The sequence below is a fragment of the Melozone crissalis genome, unplaced genomic scaffold, assembly GCF_028551555.1.
Source record: "Melozone crissalis strain CALT ecotype California unplaced genomic scaffold, PUWL_Pcris_2 ptg000063l_1, whole genome shotgun sequence".
NCBI classification, from domain to species: domain Eukaryota; kingdom Metazoa; phylum Chordata; class Aves; order Passeriformes; family Passerellidae; genus Melozone; species Melozone crissalis.
The window spans coordinates 4,787,621-4,806,784 of NW_026535841.1; the positions used below are offsets into that span (position 1 = coordinate 4,787,621).

Sequence of the window (19,164 nt, forward strand, 5' to 3'; positions counted from 1 at the left end):
TTATGGCATCTGTTGTTATTAAATTTTACTACACTCTTGAACCTGCTTAATTTGGAAGGTTTTGTACAACAGTGGCTTTCTTGCTGTATTCAGATTGTCCCCAGCAGAGATAGAGGTGGCTCAGGATGGCTTTTTGGTTGCTGGATGATCAATGCTATGAAATTGCTACAGGAGGGACTTAAGCCACCTTTCAGTCTCTGTTTGGGCTGGTTAATGACTTTAGTATCCCTGAAATACTGTGAGGTTTGGTAGTTTTCATTCTTTGTCTGTTTATTCTTCACCTCCCAGTCTTTCAGGAGATTAACTGTTACTGATAAATACTTATGTTTTTAAAATTCCTGGGTTTCAGGGAATCCAACTTACTGGATTCAGAAGTTCAGAAAGCCAGATTAGAGAAACCAAAAGAGTGAAGTGTAGCTCTTTGAGCATGGGAAATTGTTGTAAGATTCTTGCTGCTTTTTAGTCAAGAAAACACAGCTGGCATCCGAAAATAGAAAAGCTAAGTAGAAAGTTGGCTTATAATCTAACAGAAGGTGCCAGCAGAAGTTCCTTGCCTTATGTGCAGTTAAAACTTCAGTGTACTGAATTTTAAACCTGGGCTTTCAAATGCATGGTGGCCTAAACAATTCTTTTTGCTTTGGTTTGGGTTTATTTTTATGCTAACTGGAAATTAGATATATTTGCAACTGGTGTTCATGGGAAATTAGGAAATAATTCTAGGATAAAATCCCTCAGAGAATCTCGTTACTGAAATTGTTGATGGTATCTAGAGGAAGCTCTTATCAATGAAACTTTTCACAGACATCTGCAATTTTGATATTCCCAGATATGATAACTGCAGAGTTCACTGTTGGGCTTTTTCAGTTCTCCCTTCCAGTCTCAAGGTTTCTCATCCATTTCACAGTTAAGAGTGCTCAGTTTCAGTCACAGACAAAAACCTGTGAGCTGGGGCTGTTTTCATGTCTGGCTGATGATGTATCAGTGATGTGGATGTTGAGAGTAAATAGAGAGGAATAATTAGAAGAGGAATTACAAAAGTGGATCCTTGGGACTAAGACTCTTCACTTAGTGCAAGCAAGACTCTTAGAGCTCTGGGCAGTTATTTCCATACAAGAGCTACAAATCAAGCCTGCATGGAAGCTGAGAATGAGCCATGTTCTGCAAAATGAATCCAGGCTGAGTGTTTATAGAGAAAACTGAAGGAACCTCTGCTCTGTGTGGAGCATGGGAACCTCCCAGGGGCTGGGCAGTGTCAGGGAGCAGTGGGAAATGCCATTCTGCAAATGATTCAGCAAATCAGATGAGATGAGAACCCACAGGGTCAATGCAGAGAACTGGAATCTCCTTGCAGCTGTTAAACTTTAATTTCTGCATTTAAAACAAAGCAGAGCTATATCAAAAACAACCAAGCCATTTCCACTAGGATAGCATGATTTTAGAGCAGGTCATTTTTAACTGAGAATGTTTGGGGTTTTGGTAGTTAATTAAGGATTTGTAGCTTGTCAGTGATCCCATACTGACAGGTTTGTGCCAAGCCATTCCCAAATCTGTTTCTTGGTTATTCTCATTGCAAAGTCAGGAACTTCCAAGGTTCTGTTATTTCTTATAGCTCCTGTTGGTGCTTCCTTGCAGCAAAGGAGGAGAGTGTTTAAAGGTGGTGTCCCTTCTTTGGCAGCCCAGCCTTGCTCTTTCCCACGTGATTTATCCTGGTGTTGACAGGTTCATACAGGCCCAGCTTGATGAAGGCTGAGTGAATTAAAGTCCCATCCACATCCTGGCACTGTTGGGATTCCTTCTTGGGCAGCCACAAAAGGATGTCTGGCCATTCTGGGCTGGCTGCTAGGGTGAAGGTTTGCTGGGTTTTTTTTTTTGTGGGGGTGGCAGTGGATTTCAGCAGTGCCAGCATCATCTTTCCATTTTTCTGTCTTGAGCCTGAGACTTTTTCTCTCCTGGAGGCAGCTGAGCAGGGTTTGTGTGAGGCTGGAGCTGCACCTGGCAGGTTGGCTGTGGCAGTCACTCAGGAGCTGCTGCTGGTGGTTACTGGGAGGAAGATGCCATCTGTGTGGAGATGAAGGTCTCAATGGCGTTGTGAGGGGATGGCAGCAGCTGGCTGTGGCTGTTGGTGGAGTCAGAGCTTTGGTACAGCACCAGGCTGCTGGAGGACACTGCCAAAGGGACAGGCAGAAGTCAATTGCAGATTCTCACCAGTCCCCTTACTGCATGTACACCCCATTTGCAGCATGGCTGTGCTCTCCTGGCTTAGGGGCATAACTGCTTTTGTCTGTGTGTTTTGTGTGCTGCTAAATCCCTGGCTTGAGTCCACAGCCAGCCTGAAAACATTGAGGGCAGCAATCTCCAGAGAGTTCAGTTCTAAGAATTCCTGCTGATGTCCTAGTTCTCCTCTTAGAACTGGGAAGACCCAATAGGAGTCTTCATGAGGGAGGCTTGGCCTTCTCAGCCCTGAAAGCTGCCCACAGGACTGGGTACTCATTGGCACTGATTGTTGTTGATATTTTTTAAGGTATTTGCCTTTCTGCAAGGGCCAACTTCCACAGTGTGGCCTTACACAGACTCTGCTCTGAATCTTTTCCTTGTATTGACTTTTCAAACCTCTCAGGACACTGGCAGAGCCAATTTAAGGAATTGAGAGCCCCAATTACCATTTTCTAACTGGGTTTTACAGTGTTGGCAAGAAAAACTAGGCAACACATGGCTTAGGAGCCACAACAGTGGCTGCTGCTCTTACCAGCAGGGCTCGAGGTGAGGCGTGGGCCTGGCTGAAGGTGCTGGATTGTTGTGTCTTGGTTCTGTAGATGGATTGTTGGTGCCTGTGACACTGGTGTGTGCATCCCAGACTCGGTGTGGGTCTCTGAATCAGGTGTGAATGCCTGGAGAAAAGAGAGTTAATAGTGCCTGGCTTCTCCATGCCTTCTAACAGCTGTGGGAAAAGCATTGAACAGGTTCTGGGGAGGTGAAATCCTCCTGGATGATGCAGTGAAGAACTTGCTCTGGTGCCTCCAGTGCTGCAGCTGGTCCCAGCAGGGCCAGGAGATGAGAAACAGGCTTCTGCTGGGATGGCACAGACACACCCAAAAGCTCTTTGGCATGCAAGGAGCTGCCTGCAGGCTGGTGCAGCTCTCAGGAGAGGGAACAGAGGCTAAAGAAAGGCTGTTACCTGTTTAGTTGGTGTCAGGTTGGTCAGGGCACTGAGATTGGCTGTGTCTGTTATCACCATGGTTTGTGGTAGGAGGCCTGCGTGTGTGTATTGAGTCACTTCAGATTTGGGGCCATAGAGAGCTGTAGAGGAAAGAAAACAACATCATGTGGGTGCTGGAGCTTTGGCTGAGCTGTTCTCCCCATGCAGTGGGACCTGCTGTCTGTCTCCAAAATGCTGGGGGTGGAGGGACAGAGAGATAAATGCAATAAAAATAATTTCATAATTAGAGCAACAATAACAGAGGAGGAAAACAGAGTGCTGTAAGCCCAAGGACCCAGCAAATGCACTGAAGGAACAGTGCCTTTATTTTTGCTTACTTGAGCAAATGAGTTCATGTTCTTACCGTGAGGGTTCTGTATCTGAGCCATGGTGGCCATGAAGGGGCTCTGGTTGATGTGGCTCTGCACCTGCTGCATGAGGGGCTGCTGGTAGGATGGGTGCAGTTGCTGGGAGAACTGAACAGGCTGCAGGGTAGTGAGGCTGCTCCCCATGCTGTTTATCACAGGAACACTCTGGGGCTGGGTTGAGGCCAGGCCTGGAAAACAAGGACTGATGCCAGTGGTGTCCACACTGCAGGAGTGGGGCTGCTCTGCAATGGGGGCATCTCAAACAGCCATTGGGGCAGCCTGTCCCTGCAGGGTGGTTTGAGACCCTGCTTTTCAGGTGTTCCCTTGGTTGTCTGTGATTAAGGATAGATTTCATGCCTGTGAGAGCAAAGTGGAAATGTCCAAAAACTGCACAAACCCACCTCTGGTTTCCAGTGTTTGTTCCTGTCTACATTCTTTGTACCATAAAAGTTTCTTTTCCAGTTTAGTGATCACCAGGGAGGCCTTGCTCAAAAATAAATTCAGAGCATCACCTCAGTGCCCAGTAATTTACTCTTTTTATTTTATGAAACTCTTGGCAACACAGACAACTAGGCTGTGGCTGTCCAGCCATGTGGAATGGAGTTTCAGCTCTTTTTGCTAGGGCTGCCAAATTAAGGAATTTGAATCAGTGAGAGAGGTAGAAGGTTTCACACATTACTGCCCATTTCCCATAACTGTCCAGACCCTGTAAATCAGCAGGTCTCTCCTGCACTCCACTTTTTGGGGTTTTTTTTGTTTACACAAAATTGAAATCCATATCACAATCTTGGGAAGAAATGGAAATTAATTCACAGCTGTCACCATGGAACAAAACAAGGCCTCTTTCTTCCTTGAAAGAAAGTGTAAGAGAAGAGTATACACTTTATTTTCCTTTCCTCTAATGAGATGCACTTTGGCAGTAGACTAGTCTTGGAATGAAAAGAAATCTCATAAAAGTCCAGAAAAGCTGTCAAAGTGAAAAATATAAAAAAATAGTAATTACTGCTGTGGATTCCAAAGGCATATGCTGCTCTTTGCAGGAAGTGGTGGAACAGGATGTTTTGTCTTTCAAGCACTATGAACATGCTTTAATTTCCATCATTTTAAGGAAGTATTATATTTATATCTGGAAAGATGAAGAGCAGCAAACCAAAACATTGGCATAGGAATAGATTACTCTTAAAACGTGGGTTTTGTGTGTAACTTAATTCTACCATGAACAAGGAACATCTGTCCTTAATCCACTGGTACTCGCCAGCAGTGCTGCTGATCTTAGGTGACAATTTCCTCAGGTTTGTATCACTGCCAGCTCAGTGCTAGGGCTTTGAGGATGGGGCAGGTGATTGTGACAAGGAGGGGCAGCTGTGGCTGCGCAGGAATCAGCCCTGCAGCCTCCACTCACCGATCACCAGCGTGGAGGCTCCGGTGTTGGTGAAGGCGGGCGCCAGGGACGGCGTCTCGCCCGCCCCGATGGCCATCACCCCCGGCAGGGAGGCCATGATCAGGTTCTGGGTCTGCTGGCTCAGCGTGTGGGGGCTTTGCTCCAGGCTGTGCAGGGCAGTCAGGGTGCTGACAGGAGGGAGAGTTCCTCCAGGAGCTGAGACCTGTGGGAAAGGAGAACCCTGAACGTGCCACCTGCGGCAGGTGGGTCCCAAAGCTGTGACAAAAACACTTTTCTTCCTGCTCCTCACTGGAAAGGCTTCACATATCCTTGTCTGCAGCTCCTGTGTGCTCATCATTGACTACCACAGGTCAGCTGTTGACATACTAAGAGTAAATCCCTGCTGGTTTAGTTCTTTCACATTTAAGAAATGGTAAGAATGAGATTAAGCCCACTGTGTTCTCTACAGGGAAAGATCATCTTCTGTTGCATAGCTGAGGGCAGAAGGAGAAGCTCAGAGAAATTAAGAGACTCAGATAATTTCACATGGTAATTCTAGCAGAGTTCAGCACAGAATCCTCTTTCCTTTAGGGACTTGTAGTCATAGTATTGTGGAAGAGCAAAAAATCATTCTGGTGATTTGGCTGATAGAGAAAGTTAAATGCCTTATATTATACTTCTTTTCTCTCCCCTCAGACAAACAGCTGTAAGGAATCTTTAGTGAGAATAAGCACCAAGAGGTTAAACAGTGGGACAAACGACCTTGATATCACTTTTAGAACACAGACACAGAAGATTTTCAGGACCTCGTGAAAGACTTATTTTCTTCAGCAAGAGACCAGAAATCCTGCAAAGTGAGTGACTGATGAGATTTAAATCATACTTATTTTTAGCAACCTTAACTTTGCCTCCAGCCAGCCTGTGCTAATGCAAACTTCTGCTGACTGTTTCTCTGAAAACAAGGGAACATGTGCAGACTGAGAATGATCAGTCATGTAGCTCTGATGCTTCTTTGTTAATGATGTGGGAAAAGGTCTGGTCAGATCTCAGAGGGAAATTGGCTTTGAGGAGGCAATCTAATTATCCAGGACATGTCTGCATCCAGGCTGTTTGGCTTCATTTTTACAGGTAAGATAGATGTAAGTATGGGTCTGTGTTCTGGTAATCCCACTGGTCTGACCAACTCTTGGGATGGGTAGAGTCCAAATAAGAGCTAGAGATGGGATGAGAATCTCTCTGGGAAGGAGGAGAGAATAGGGTTTCCTGGGAAGAAGGAAATCTTGTCGTACCTCGAGTGCTGTGTTTCCAGAACAGACTGTTTTAGTTACTGATAAGGAAATGTCTTCTTGCTCTCATGCTCTAATACCTGCCCTCACCACAGTCTAGAGGGCACATATTGGTCTTACATGGTCAGTGCAGAGTGACTCTAATATATCATATTGTCACATAGCAGGTTATGTACAATAACCATATGTAACAATATGTTAGATATGACTATGTAATGTAAGAAGGTGGGTTTAAGAACATTCTAGAAAAAAATACCCATGAATAGTTCATATTATAACCACAGGCAGGTGGCCTGACATGTCCCAGTCAGCAGAACAGGAGTGTCCATCTCTTACCAGCTTAGTGTCTGTGCTCAGCAGGTTCTGGCTGGGCTCCAGCCCAGGGGGAGACACCTGATGCAGGATGGTCTGGGTGGTCACCATGGAGCTGTTCCCGTGGTGGTTGCTGCTGGAGGACTCTGCCTCACTGGCTGGCTGCTGGTTGTACCTCACTCCTGCATCACAACAGGAGGGAAACTGCTTGTCACAAGTGAGAAACTGAGAAACTTAGGCAGGCACTAAAAGCAGTTTCCTCTGCAGGCACTTGGCACCAGATATTTGGGCAGGTACTTAATGGTCAGTAGGGGAACCAGAAGAGCAGGCACTCACACCCTGCCCTGACTTTCCCCTGTAATTTGGTGTAGCTGCTTCCTCAAACACTGACTGTGAGAGCTGCAAGGAGCAGGAAAGCACCCCTCTGGATGTGGCTGTAGAGAGGAGTCTCTGTGAGATCCTCTCTTCCCAGAGTAAGAGCAACCCCCAGCTCTGACCCGTGAAGCTGGCAAAGCTGTGCTCTTTGTGGATGGAGAATGACTTTTCCTCATGCCTAAAAACTGTCACAGAGTTTGAGAGGGCTGGCATTGGAAGGAGTAAGGGGCACACATGACTGGAAGAGCATGGAACTGACTTCTAATGGGCAGTGATGGCTCCTGGAACACAAGTTTGGGGTTGATGCGTGCTAGCTGGGAGGCCTCACAGTGAGTTAGAAGCTTTGGCTGTGAGTTTCGTTACTGAATTTTATCTCCCTTGACAAATTTTATCTCCCTTGACATTCCAGCCACCCTCCTCACCCAGAAACACGGTCCTTTTGTCACCTTTGCTCTTCCCCTTTAGCAAATCTGCTTTTTCTCTTTGTAGATTCATTTCCTAAGGGTCTGAACTTGGGAGACAGTTTGGGTGACAGAGTTTGGGGAGGTTCACCTCTCTTGCAGGTCTCCCTGTGGCTGTTCCTTACCGTGAACTTTGCTGGGTGAGAGCGCGGGCGGTGGCTGCAGGGAGGAGGAGCTGTGCGGGGTGAGAGGCGGGGCCGGGGCCGGCTGCGGGCCGCTGAAGGTGTCCATGGCCAGCTTGTGCCGGAAAGCCTCCTCCTTCCTGCGGTTGGCAAACCAGTTGTAAACTCTGACCTCTGTCACCAGGTTTGAGCCCAGTCCCTGGGCCTGAGATGGGGAAACACCTCTCTGAATACACTCTGCCCTGTGGGGAAAAGCACAAGAAGAGCCTTGCCGAGCTGGGCTTATTCAGAGACACAGTGTGGTCTGGTACTCTGTGTGGAAGGATCCTCCAAGACCTGAGGCTTTCCTTGTGCTCTGTGGACAAGGAATGATCATTTGTGGCATTTAATTCAAATATGGCTGGTGTCAGTGGTGCCACTCAGTGCTGTACCTTTGCTCTGCCTCCCAGTGGCACCAGCAAACACCAGGAATGCAGAGAGACCTTGCTGTGCTCAGACACACACCCACCCTTACCTGTTGCACTCTTCCACCAGTGCCTCCCTCTCTTCTTTGCTGGGGTTTTTCTGCCTCTCATAGGCTTGGAACAGGATCTGTTGTGAGGCAGGACCCCACTTAAAACGGTTTCTCCTTCCCTTCTTGGTGGGCAGGTCATCTCCCATGGGCTCATCTGTCAGGATACCCTGGCCAGCATGTGTGAATTCTGCAAGCACAATGGGAAAAGGGAATTTTTTCCTTGAAAACAATCAGGAGTAAGGACAAGCAGAATCCTTTATGGCACTGAGACAGGAGCAGTTGTTGCCATACTCACGCTGGGCCACCTCTCGCTGCTTCCGGACGTACCAGGTGTACAGGGCTGCCCTTTTTTGGGTCTTCATGGGAGTGCCCTTGTTGAGGTGTTGGGAGAGGTGGGATTGGTTCAGACCTGTGGTGTCCACCACCTCACGCTGAGGGATGTTGTGCTGCTGCAGGTAAGACTTCACCATCTTTGCCACTCGCCAGGGATCCTCTCTGGAAGGAACAGAAAACATTCCTCAGGGGAGAGAGATCAAACACCTGCTCTGAGCAGACCTGGGTTTCAAAGAAGTGCAGCAGCAGCTCCTGAGGGGCACTTGTCAGTCATCACCATCACGTTTGGTGAGGCCAGAGTGCTCATTGCCTGCAGGGAACAAAGCTGTTCCTCAGTGTGCTACCTTGCTCAATTTTGTATGCAGGGTAAAACTGCATGGCATTGGAGATAAAGTGCAAAAGATGTAGCAGTGGCTTCCTTTGAAGTGCTGTCTGTACACACTTAGGTCTGCCCTTAGGAGGAGACTCTGCTTACCAGGGGAATTTCCCAGTACACAGAGGCAACCTCTCTCTTCCCTTTCCCTACATTACTTTTCTTCTCTATCCCCCTCTCATTAAAGCAGATGGGGCAGATGTACTGAGTTTTCCAAGACAGATTGATTGTGATACTTGACTGAACTTGACTCATGCCCTGATTCTGGTCCAGGTTGGGTTGCCTTGCAGTGGTTCAACCAATGGAAACAGGCTGTCATTATACTGAGACATGACAGCTCTGTATGCATATATATGACAAATCATCCATATATGACAAATCATCCAGAATGATGTTCTTACACATCTGCTACGTGTTACTCAAACACATTGGTTCACACCTAGATCTACTCAGAGCTCCTAAATGCAATATAGAATTACTAATTCCTCCTATTGCTGCCCTCCCTTGGGTAACTGCTGAAGGAATAGAGCTGTATGAGACAAAATTTCAGGAACAGTTTGGGATTTTATAATTGATGTGATCCTTTGGGTTTTATGATATCCACTTAGAATATCCATTAAGGTTCTTGAGGAAAATAGAGAAGACACAACTGTGACTTTATGTGTATTGATTTCACCCCAGCTGAAAGTCACAGTAGAAATAAAGATGTGAAATCCATCAGTCTAAATCCAAGCAGTGCCAGGGCACCTCTGCAGAACAGCTCCTGGCTCACTTTGAACAGGAGCATCCTTCTGTGCCTGCCGTGTGAAATGTCTGCAGGAAATGGCTTGCAGTGCTGTAGGAAGACACTGGTGTCATATTCAACACCAGCATCAAAGGAGCAGTGGGGAGAAAAAAAGGTGCCTGGGATGGTGCAGAAACTGTCACAACAGCACACATGTCTGAGCCAGGGCAACAACTGTGCTGTTCATGGCTTTGTTGACTCAGGAGGTTGCTGGAGGCTGCACAGTGATAAGGAGGACAAAGTCCACACCTGTTCTCTCAGTACAAACACCCTTATCTCTGTTCCCCTGCAGCCCCTCTCCCAGGGCTGCCTAGTCCAAGGAGCAAGCTCCACAGCAGTTAAAGTGTGACACAAATGGTGTCAGTTACAGCTTTATGAAAACCTGCTTAAAATAGAACATTTGTTTCTCTTTTACATTGGAGCTATTGCCATAGAGGCTTCTGATTTTTAGCATCTTCCCTTAACTATCTTTGTCTTTCAAAAACCACAACTTGAGCTGAATTTAAGAAAGTTTTTCTTTCCTCATAGTTGTTTTTGTTTGTTTCTTTCTTTCTTTAATTTTTCCCTCCTGCTGCCTAAACCAGTCTCCTGCCTTTGTACTTGTGATGGTCTGGCCAGCACCTGCACCCTGTGATCATTGCCCAAGTCCCTGTATAGAGGAGAAAAGCCTCTGACTGGGAAGCTGGTCTCTTTGATTTGAGTTCTGGCTCAGATGGGGGGAGGAAAGTCTGTGTTGGCACTGATGGAAGCCTCTGTTATGTGTTGGTTCCTTTCTGCACCCCAGTCAAGTCAGTTTTGTCTCGCCTGTTGAGATCCTCATTTTGTGGCAGGAATAAACCAGTAGGTTCTGTGAGTCTCTTCTCACAGTGGTTAAAGGCTTGTGGGTTTTGTCTTCTTTTAACTCAGCAGAGAGCTTTGTCATGCAAAATAGTGCAGAGAATCTTAGTTCAGTGTGATTTCCTAGGACAGCTGTGTGAAAACCTGGCTCCTCTACATTGTCAAAGGCCAGTCTGCAAAACCAAAGCAGCAATACTTGGGGCCCAAGGCTGCACCACAGTGCAGGTGATGACAGCCTGGCCAGCTGAGCCCTTGCTCACATACACAGTTCCACCTGCAGAGCCTCCATCACAGGCTAAGGGATCAGAAGTTGAAACCTCTTCTCTTTCACTGGCTATGAGAATATCATTGACTGTCAGAGGGGAGGATTTCACTCTAAACTGAGTTCTCCTCCTTGTTGTTACAGCCAAATCTCAATTGTTTCAGTGAGTCAGAACTATCTATCTCCAAGACTGCCTTCTGCCTTTTAGTTTCCCTCTCTGCTCAGATGCAAACTGTCTCCCCAAGGTCTCGTTCTCCAGGGTGTAATCTCTCTCCTGGTTGGTCTCACACAGGTAGCTTTTACTTCCTTCTTCTGAAGTCTTGTTCTCCTGCTCTCAGTTGCTTATTGCCATGTGAGCGTTGCCCTTCTCCATGGCTCATCCCCAGCACAGGGGCCAGGGTCCTCTCTCCATGTCAGCTTCCCATTTTCTTAGTTCTGAGGTCACTTTTTAAGGGCGTTTTCACCTCCCTTTTGTTACCTGAACAATAAGTAACCCAGGTAGTTAGTTATAAACTCAAAGGGAACAAGAGGCTGGTTGATAATTTATAGCAACATCTCAAATTTAAATGGAAAGTAAATATCAAGTTGTTAGCATTAAAGAAAACCCATTCCAGAGAGCTGGAGATGTAACATTCAGGGGACCTTCTCCCTCCTTCACTCTCCCTGACTTTTTATTTTTCCTTTGTTCTTTTCTTTCTTCTCCTCTTCCTCCTTCACTCTCTCTTCGCTTCTTTCCTGTTCTGATTCTCAGGTGGGAGAAGCCTTCATTTCCCTGAGGTGGGTTCTGGATTGCTGCTTTGAACCAGCCCCTGCTCAAGCAGAGGTTCAGAGCTGTGAAGTGCTCAGGACCATCCCTGGCCCTTTCCTCTGGAGCTGCTGCACACCTCAGTGCAGAGGCAAGGTAAGACCATCCATGCTGGCAGTGTTCCTTTCTGTTGAACTTGGCCTGGTTTGCCTCATCTTGGTTTATATGTGGAAATGAAAGGGGTGTGGCAGCTTCATCTCCAGATTCCCCAACTAGAGCTGTTCTAAGCGGGGGGAAAGACTGGACCTTTGTCATGATATATCTTTGTTTTCTTTTTTCCTCCTGGAAAGCATGCTTTTATACCTGCCTCCAGGGGAAATCTGTTGCTTATCTCAATTTCTCTCTTTCCTAGTGGAATTTCAGCCCTTGCCCTACACATGGATTGTCACTATACTTCTCTTCATTTGCTTTACCTGCAGTAGTTTATCCCTTCCCCCAAGGCAGCCTCCTTCTTGCTTTATATTCTGGGAGTTTCTCCTCACAGCTCTACCTCCCTACTGAGTCATTTATTTCTTATCATAGATGCAATTTGTTTTGTGTGTGGATTGATATGGAAAGAATGTTTTTATTCAAACTGTAAATCTACGGGAGATCAGTGAGACATATGAAAGGACAAAATGAAATTATGCTAATTCCCCACTAGAGAAACCTTTATCTGAACTGCTTTTAGCATGTTTTCTCTGCAGGGACAAAATCTAATCAACACCCATGGGTGCACCCAGTCCTGTGGGTGTATCTTCTTCTCTGTTCTACTCAGCTTTGACCAGAGTTGTTCAAACTGGTTTCAGCTTCAGTGTTCTTGTGAAGACATAGCTGGTCTGTTGGTGCTGTCAATTTTTTCTCTTTCCAGCTCCTGGAAAGCCTAATAATGGACACTTTTCCTGATTCTACTTTATAAAGCAATGGCTTTATAAGCAGTGGCTGCAGTTAGCACAAAGACTTTCCTGTATCAGCAATAGCTGCCCACCAGTCAATCTCTCTGTTAAAATTTGGTCTGCAGACCAGGAACTGTTAATAATACCCAAAGAGGCTTCTGTCCAAAGGGAGAATTGCCTCCATCTGGTTTCTGCATTTGAAACCCTTGTGTAGATGGTGAAGTAGTTCTGCAAGCATTGACCTTTTGCTGGGAATCCCTGGGCATGGAGATTCTTGCCTGCCTTTCTTTTGTCTATTGCTGGAAGTAATTTCTACCACAGACTGTTCTGCCCTGCTTTACAATATTTACAGTACTCTCTTAAGGACATTAATGCATCTATTAATGGAAAGGTATGATCTTAAAACCAAAAAAAGTTTATTAGTAGGTGAGAACTTCTTAGGTATTATCAACCCCTGCTACTGGTTCAGATGCTTTGAACAGATTTTTAGACACTTTGTTGATTTGATGAGAAACGTGGAACATGTCAATGCAGGCTTCCTACTCTTTTCATTTTAACTTGATTAATTTTGATCTATTAGAGACCTCCACTTGTAATTTTTTTCTAAAACTGAGGCTTCTGGTGCCTTTATATTGTCATCAACAGCAGAAGTGAATTGCTCTATCCTATGGTGGAGGAGATTGATGACAGAGATCCCTGATGTTTCAGAGCAAAGCCTTTGCAATTAAGAGCCAGTGTGAGGCTTAGGAGATCCCTGTCCTTGCCCTGTCTCCTCTGTGCTGTCTCAGGGGTTTAGGTAGGTCCTAGAATTTGTCTGTACCTCAGTTTCCATTTGTGAAATGGAAATGCTGCTCAGCAGACTGACTGTCAGAAAGTGTTAATGGAAGAGAGGTAAGACTTGTGGTGAAGCTGGTAAGCACAGGGAAGACTGGCAGCAAGATCCTAGAAAGGCAGGGAGCATCAGAAGCCAGAAATGGTGCTGAAGGGAGGGTGACAGGAAGGAATTGCCTCCATCCTGTTCTTAGATCACAGCAGATGTCACTTCAGTCCTGCTTCACCTACCCATTAGAGAAAAAGGGACAAAGCCAGGGAGTCTTCCTCAACCTCCATGGCTTCCTTTCTGGAGAGATACTTGACAAACCATCAAAAGTTAATGATCAAAAAGCTTATCAGGGTATTTTCATCTATAAATTTATAAGACAAAAGAGAAATAATAAAGCCATTGGATAATTAGTAACTAGCCAGGGCCCGCCCGGTGCCACTGGGCTCAAACTGCCCCAAGACCTGCACGCAGACTCGGGAGGATGGGAAGGAGACAAGGATGGGGGGAAGAAAAAGAGTGGGAGGCAGAGAGAGAATCAGCCAAGGAGACAACAAAATGGGAGGAATGGCAGCAGAAACAATAGTGAGAAGGGAAATAGGTGAAAAGAATCTGAAAGATGTAAAGGAAGTAGAGAAAACTTAAAGATATGGAAGAACTGGAAGTGCAGAAGAAATGAGACATACTGGGTCAGGAAGAAGACAGAATTAATGGGAATGCTTTTCCACACAGGTAAGAGCTGATTCAGTGAATTTTCCTCTCATGGATTCTGCAGAATCATCAACTCCCAGTCTGCCAGGGAGCTTTCTTTTAAGTATTTACAGGGAATGCTAACTCTTGTCATGCTCTTTTCTTAGCTCTGGCCTTTTGTGGTGGGATTTGATGTTTGCTTCTGCTGTTACATTTTCAGTGCTTTCCTTTGCACATGAAAGAGGGTGATCAGAGAGCCTGAGAAATTCCCTGGCTGGATTTTTAGTGAAGATTTTAGGTGCAGGGTGTTGCTGCACCTCTGTCTTCTATCAGCTTGTCATTTCAAAATAGCCCTAAACCAGTCAGGAATCTTGTGATGGATGGGAGGATGGGCCTGATCCTTGCTTGGACAAACCTCTTGGGTCTCCCATGGGAATTGTATCCCAGTAAGAATCACAAATGAGAAACTGAATGAATTCCTCTCTGAGTCTATTGAGAGGCTTATTGATTCAGGGAACTTTCCCTGTCTTTTGATCTCAAAAATTATTGTATGCAAAGGCAAATTTGTGTGGCAGCAAAGCCAGACACTGTTGCTGTGTATATACTTTGTAACTGTGACAGACAGTGGATGTAACTGGACAGACAGAAGCAAAGAGTTCTGTCCAGGTTTAGTCTCTGCAAATGTTTGCTGTGTGCTTTTTACAAGAAAAATCCCCACCAAAGTTAGGGGACTTCACACTCACAAGAACAACAAGGACAAGGTCTCTTGATTTGGCTTTGGCCAATAATCTATAGCAAACCCCAGTGAAATTAACAATATAATTCTCCTTAAATACAGCAGGGAAATGTTACAACTTCACTGTATCATTCATACAAATATAGCACCAACTCAGAGTGACCAGGTTGGTTTTTTTTTCTTGCTGATGACTGAAATTGTGAACTGTATTAAAAATTTCAATCCTAAACCCTAACATTCAGTCAAAGAGATGAGAGCTACACAGGCCTTGGACTATTCTGAAGCCTGATGCTATAACCATGTCAAATATGTAATCAGGCTCCATAGCTTCCTTAATGCATTTTAAGCAAGATTAAAGGAAAACCTGAACATTTATAGAGCATTTGGGGGCTGCTAGTCCTGGCATGGATGAAGACTGTCTCTGTGCAGCTAGATCAATTGTGAATACTAGGGACACTGAGGAGAAGGGGAAAGGAAAAGAGATTTAGAGGGAGAGTGCAGGAAAGCAGCAAAGAGGAGCAGTAAATCTGTCCTTACTGTAATAGTCTTTCCACCACAGCCTTCTGGTGAGCAGCCTCCTCAGGGCTCAAGTTTTCCAGCTCCTTCATTATCGGAGGGGTAAACTCCTCTCCATCATCTGAGGTTTCATCTTCTGACGCCCTGGAGTCGGCCATGCCGTTGGGGAGGTTGGGGATGTCGGGGCAGGGCTCCCCTTTCTCGCTCTGCAGGGCATTGATGGCGCGCTGGCTCTCGCTCTGCAGCCCGTACGGCTCCGCTTCGCTCAGAGCCTTGATCAAGGTCTCCTTGGTCAGCCCCGACTCCAGCAGCGCTTCCAGCAGCTCCACTTGGAGATGGGTCAGCTTGGAGACCATGGTCTTCAGCCTGGTGTCTCTTGGCTTGGAATTTGGGGTTGTCCTGCTTCCAGCTTCCCTACACCATGGTCCCGAGGTAACGCGCCCGACTGTCAGCAGAGTGGGCACAGCACAGCCTCCCGCCTTTACACCCCCCAAAAAAAACAAAATACAAAATTGAGCCACTTCAGACCCCCCACGACTGTCCTGAGCCAGTGCTGATAAAGGGACCCTTGGCTATCTGTTTACATTGGAGCAAATGTAAATTCTCCAAGGTTCATATTTATCTGTGTGCTTTAGCAAGTTACTGAACTTTGGACTTCAGCACTGCCGCAGCAGTTCACAAAGTGCAGAGGGAGAGAAAGCAGGGGGAGGGGGAAAGGGAGGGAAGCAGGAGAGAGAAGGAGAAGAAAATGAAGGGATAAAAAATCTGCAGCATGGAAAAGTGAGTATGGAAAGAACACTAGGAAGATGGGGATGGAGAAGCACGGCTCACTTCTGGCCCTGTTAGTTTTGGAGAAGGAAGGAGGTGGAGTACCCAAAAGGAGAAGCTGTGCCTGGCTGCCCATGGTTCAGGACAAGGTGCTGCTGTTGGAATATCACAGAACCTGCTCAGAGCTCTGGCAGTGGTGAAGTACAGCCAGTGTCAGCCCTGCCAAAGGCTTTGGGGAGAGAGAAAGCCACACTGGCAGCTGTGCTGGTCTTTGTGCACCCCCCAGCTGAGGGGCAGGTGACCACTGGATTTATGTGAACCTTCCCAAAGCTCACAGGGTGTTCTGAAGCTCCAGCTGATTTCTGTGGCAGAGCATGAAGGCCTTAAGTGACTTTTTAATTTCTGGCTTTGGCTGCTGGGTATCTTGCAAATACTAGTACTACCTCCATTTTACCTTGCTATGTTTATTGCCCAACTATGAGCAGGAGCAGTGTTCCCACATAATCTGGGGGATTGCAGGGCTTGCCCCTCTGAGCTTGTGATTAATGTGTTTGATAAAGGATAGCCCTGGGTGCTGGGCCATGCTCAAACCCCTTCTCTATCGTCAGCTGCCCTACTGCTCCTGATGGGTGCTGTGGGCAAGCTTGTGGTTCCCCTTTATCATCTGCCTCCATCCCTTCCTGGTACCAGCCCTGCTCTGAGGCCCTGCTCCCACCTGTTGGGTGATTTCCTAAAACATGATCCCTGGCTTGGCTGGAACTGCTTAAAACAATTCTCCAGGAATCTTTTTGACTAAATTCTCTTTTCTGGTCTGAAATTATACTAATGAATCGATCTACTTTGAGTGGCTAAATTAGAGAATAACTTGATGTGCACGTGTGGGCTTGATTGTCTCACACGAGTGACTCCTGGCAGGATGTAAAGCTGTTGTCTCAATGGAAGCTTGCCAGGGCAGCTGCCTGTGTCTGTACACTCCCATCAGCCTGAGCTAAACAGAGCCTGCTAGGGCTGTCCCCAGGCTGGGCAGTGTCCCAAGACAATGCTGCAGAGGACCTTGGCTCCTGTTTTCCCTGGTGGGCACCACTGGCCGAGCTCTCCAGGCTCCTGAGTCAGCAGCTGCGGGACAGAGTTCCTGCAGAGGGACCCTCCTCCTCCAGGCACAGGCAGGACTGGGACTCTGTTAACTCTTGCCTTTTATTTCAGATCTGCTCCGTGCCCAGAGCACCACGTCCCCTCCCTGCAGGGCGTTAACAAAGCTCTAATGGATACTGACGACTTTGTGTGGCTGAAAACGAATGAGAATCCCGAGTCCATGTAAAAACGTTTGTTTGAAGAAATGTTCATGTGAACGTTAACGTAAAGACAACTTCAGGTGCTAAAGATGTTTTTGGGGTCATACTCTTAATAAAGAATTGTGTTGCTTTTGCACCCCTCTCTAGAGCATTTAAAGAATGGTGAGCATTTTTTGCATTGTCCTGCCAGTGTTGATACTATTTCCATGCATTTTATTTGTTATTACAGTTTTCCTTTATTCCCTCCCCTCAGGTAGACATGACAACATTAGTGGCTGATAACAGTAATTTTCAATTGTAATTACAGTATCCAACCATGACATACAGTTTCTGCATGATATGTCCTTATAATTCCAGGATTTTGCACAGACACAGCAGATTGTGGAGCTCTTGCAATATGTGACAGAGGAGATGCTGTCATTGTGTGTTACTTTTTTCTGCCTCTCTTTTGCATGGTGATCTCTTTTACATAAACCAAGGTGGAAAATATTACCACTGTTCTTATTAAAAGGATTGTCCATATTCTGTTGGTATTAAACCTACTGAATGCTTGAGGGGTGATGGGGAAGTTTAAACAAAGAACAGCAATATTTGTCAGTGGAAGCTGTAAAGAGAAGAAAGCATAACAAGAAGTTATGTCTATATTGTGTGGTTTCAAGGATTCCTTATGCACCCAGAAGTCCTGATGCTGCTGCTTCTGCTTGCCTTGAGGATCTTCAGCTGTAGAAGCTTTTTTTTGAGACCAGTGACCTTTGAAGTCTATAAAACCAGAAATGCACATCTGTTTGTATGATAGGACCTCCCTGAATGCTACAACTGGATGCCATGTGGAGAATGCTTAGCTGAACAAGGAAACATTTCAAATGCTGAGGAGGAGGTAAATATTCTCTATCACTTTATCATGAAAGGATTTTTCCCTTGGAATTGTTTATTTTAAACTATAGGAGCCTGGATAATTAGCAAAAAACCAAATAAACTTACCCACTTTCATCTTTCCATTCATTGGAACCTGCCAGGCTGTGCCAGAGAATAGCTCAGCCCCACTAAGTATTTGAGAGCCTCAGTGCAGGAAAACCAGTGAGCTTTTCAGTGTTTCTTAGATGTTGGAAATGTTAGTGGTCAGATTGAATGGGATTCCTGTTGTGAATTAGCCAGCATCCCTATCTTATAGCCTGGCACTGAGGATTGCAATATCACATTTCTCAGATTTTATTACAAGTGCAGTTCTGAGGTGATGAGAGAATAGCAGAGGTCAAGGGTGGAAGCTAGATTATAGTTTTATTGGAGGAAGAGCTCAGTTGCAGAGTGCCATAATCAGACAATGTTCTCCTGTAGCTGAACTGTACTCAGGGATTGTGCCTTGAGGATGAATATTTTAAATAAGGGGACTTGTGTTTCTTATATCCATTTTTATCTATTACCAGTGCTTACTCTATGTTGATTTCCTTAATTGTAACCATTTCCCAGTTACAATTGATTGATTCTCAAACGATTCTCGAGTAACTCTGATTAATATGATCTTGGTCATTGTAACAGGAGAAACTTAAAGTTTGAAGACACCAAGAGATACCTGCTTGTTTTTCTCATGTTTGCAGTATTTGGTTTTGTATTAACTGTTCCAAAGTAATCTCTTCTCCCCTAATAAAGTGAGTGAATTACTTAACACTGAAAACACTGCATGAAAGTATGAATGGGTGCACAACAGGAACATTATTCTGATTTTACATGTTGCACTAAATAGGGGCAAACCCAGAGTAAGGGACAGCAGAGACCTGTGAACCTCCTGGAATGCAGAATAGACTCCCAAACCCTCACTCCTGTATCAACACCATTTTTACCCCTGATGTTTTAATGTACTGCGTTATATCTATTATGAAGTGTACATTATGAAAACCACAGTAATTTACTGGTACAATGTAGATTGAAGGAGCATACAGAGAAGGAAAAAAAGCCTAAATATATTTATGATAAAAGTGCTGCTAGAGGGAGCCCATATAATTCCCTGAATAGGGTGGTAAAATTGCCATTGGCAAATGAAACACAGAGAAATGGTTCTTT

General features: G+C 45.6%; 2 protein-coding genes across 4 annotated transcripts in view; one reads left to right on the forward strand and one right to left on the reverse strand.

Moving 5' to 3' along the window:
- PATZ1 (POZ/BTB and AT hook containing zinc finger 1) overlaps positions 1-19,164 on the forward strand; it is a 115,053-nt gene that overhangs the window by 87,132 nt on the left and 8,757 nt on the right. The window lies entirely within an intron of this gene.
- Positions 1,910-17,661, reverse strand: HNF1A (HNF1 homeobox A). Its single transcript, XM_054288619.1, is given in 9 exon segments — positions 1,910-2,165; positions 2,747-2,888; positions 3,176-3,297; positions 3,561-3,752; positions 4,967-5,168; positions 6,568-6,725; positions 7,505-7,743; positions 8,016-8,510; positions 15,068-17,661. Coding segments are annotated over 9 exon segments (2,013 nt in total). The 5' UTR covers positions 15,403-17,661; the 3' UTR covers positions 1,910-2,037.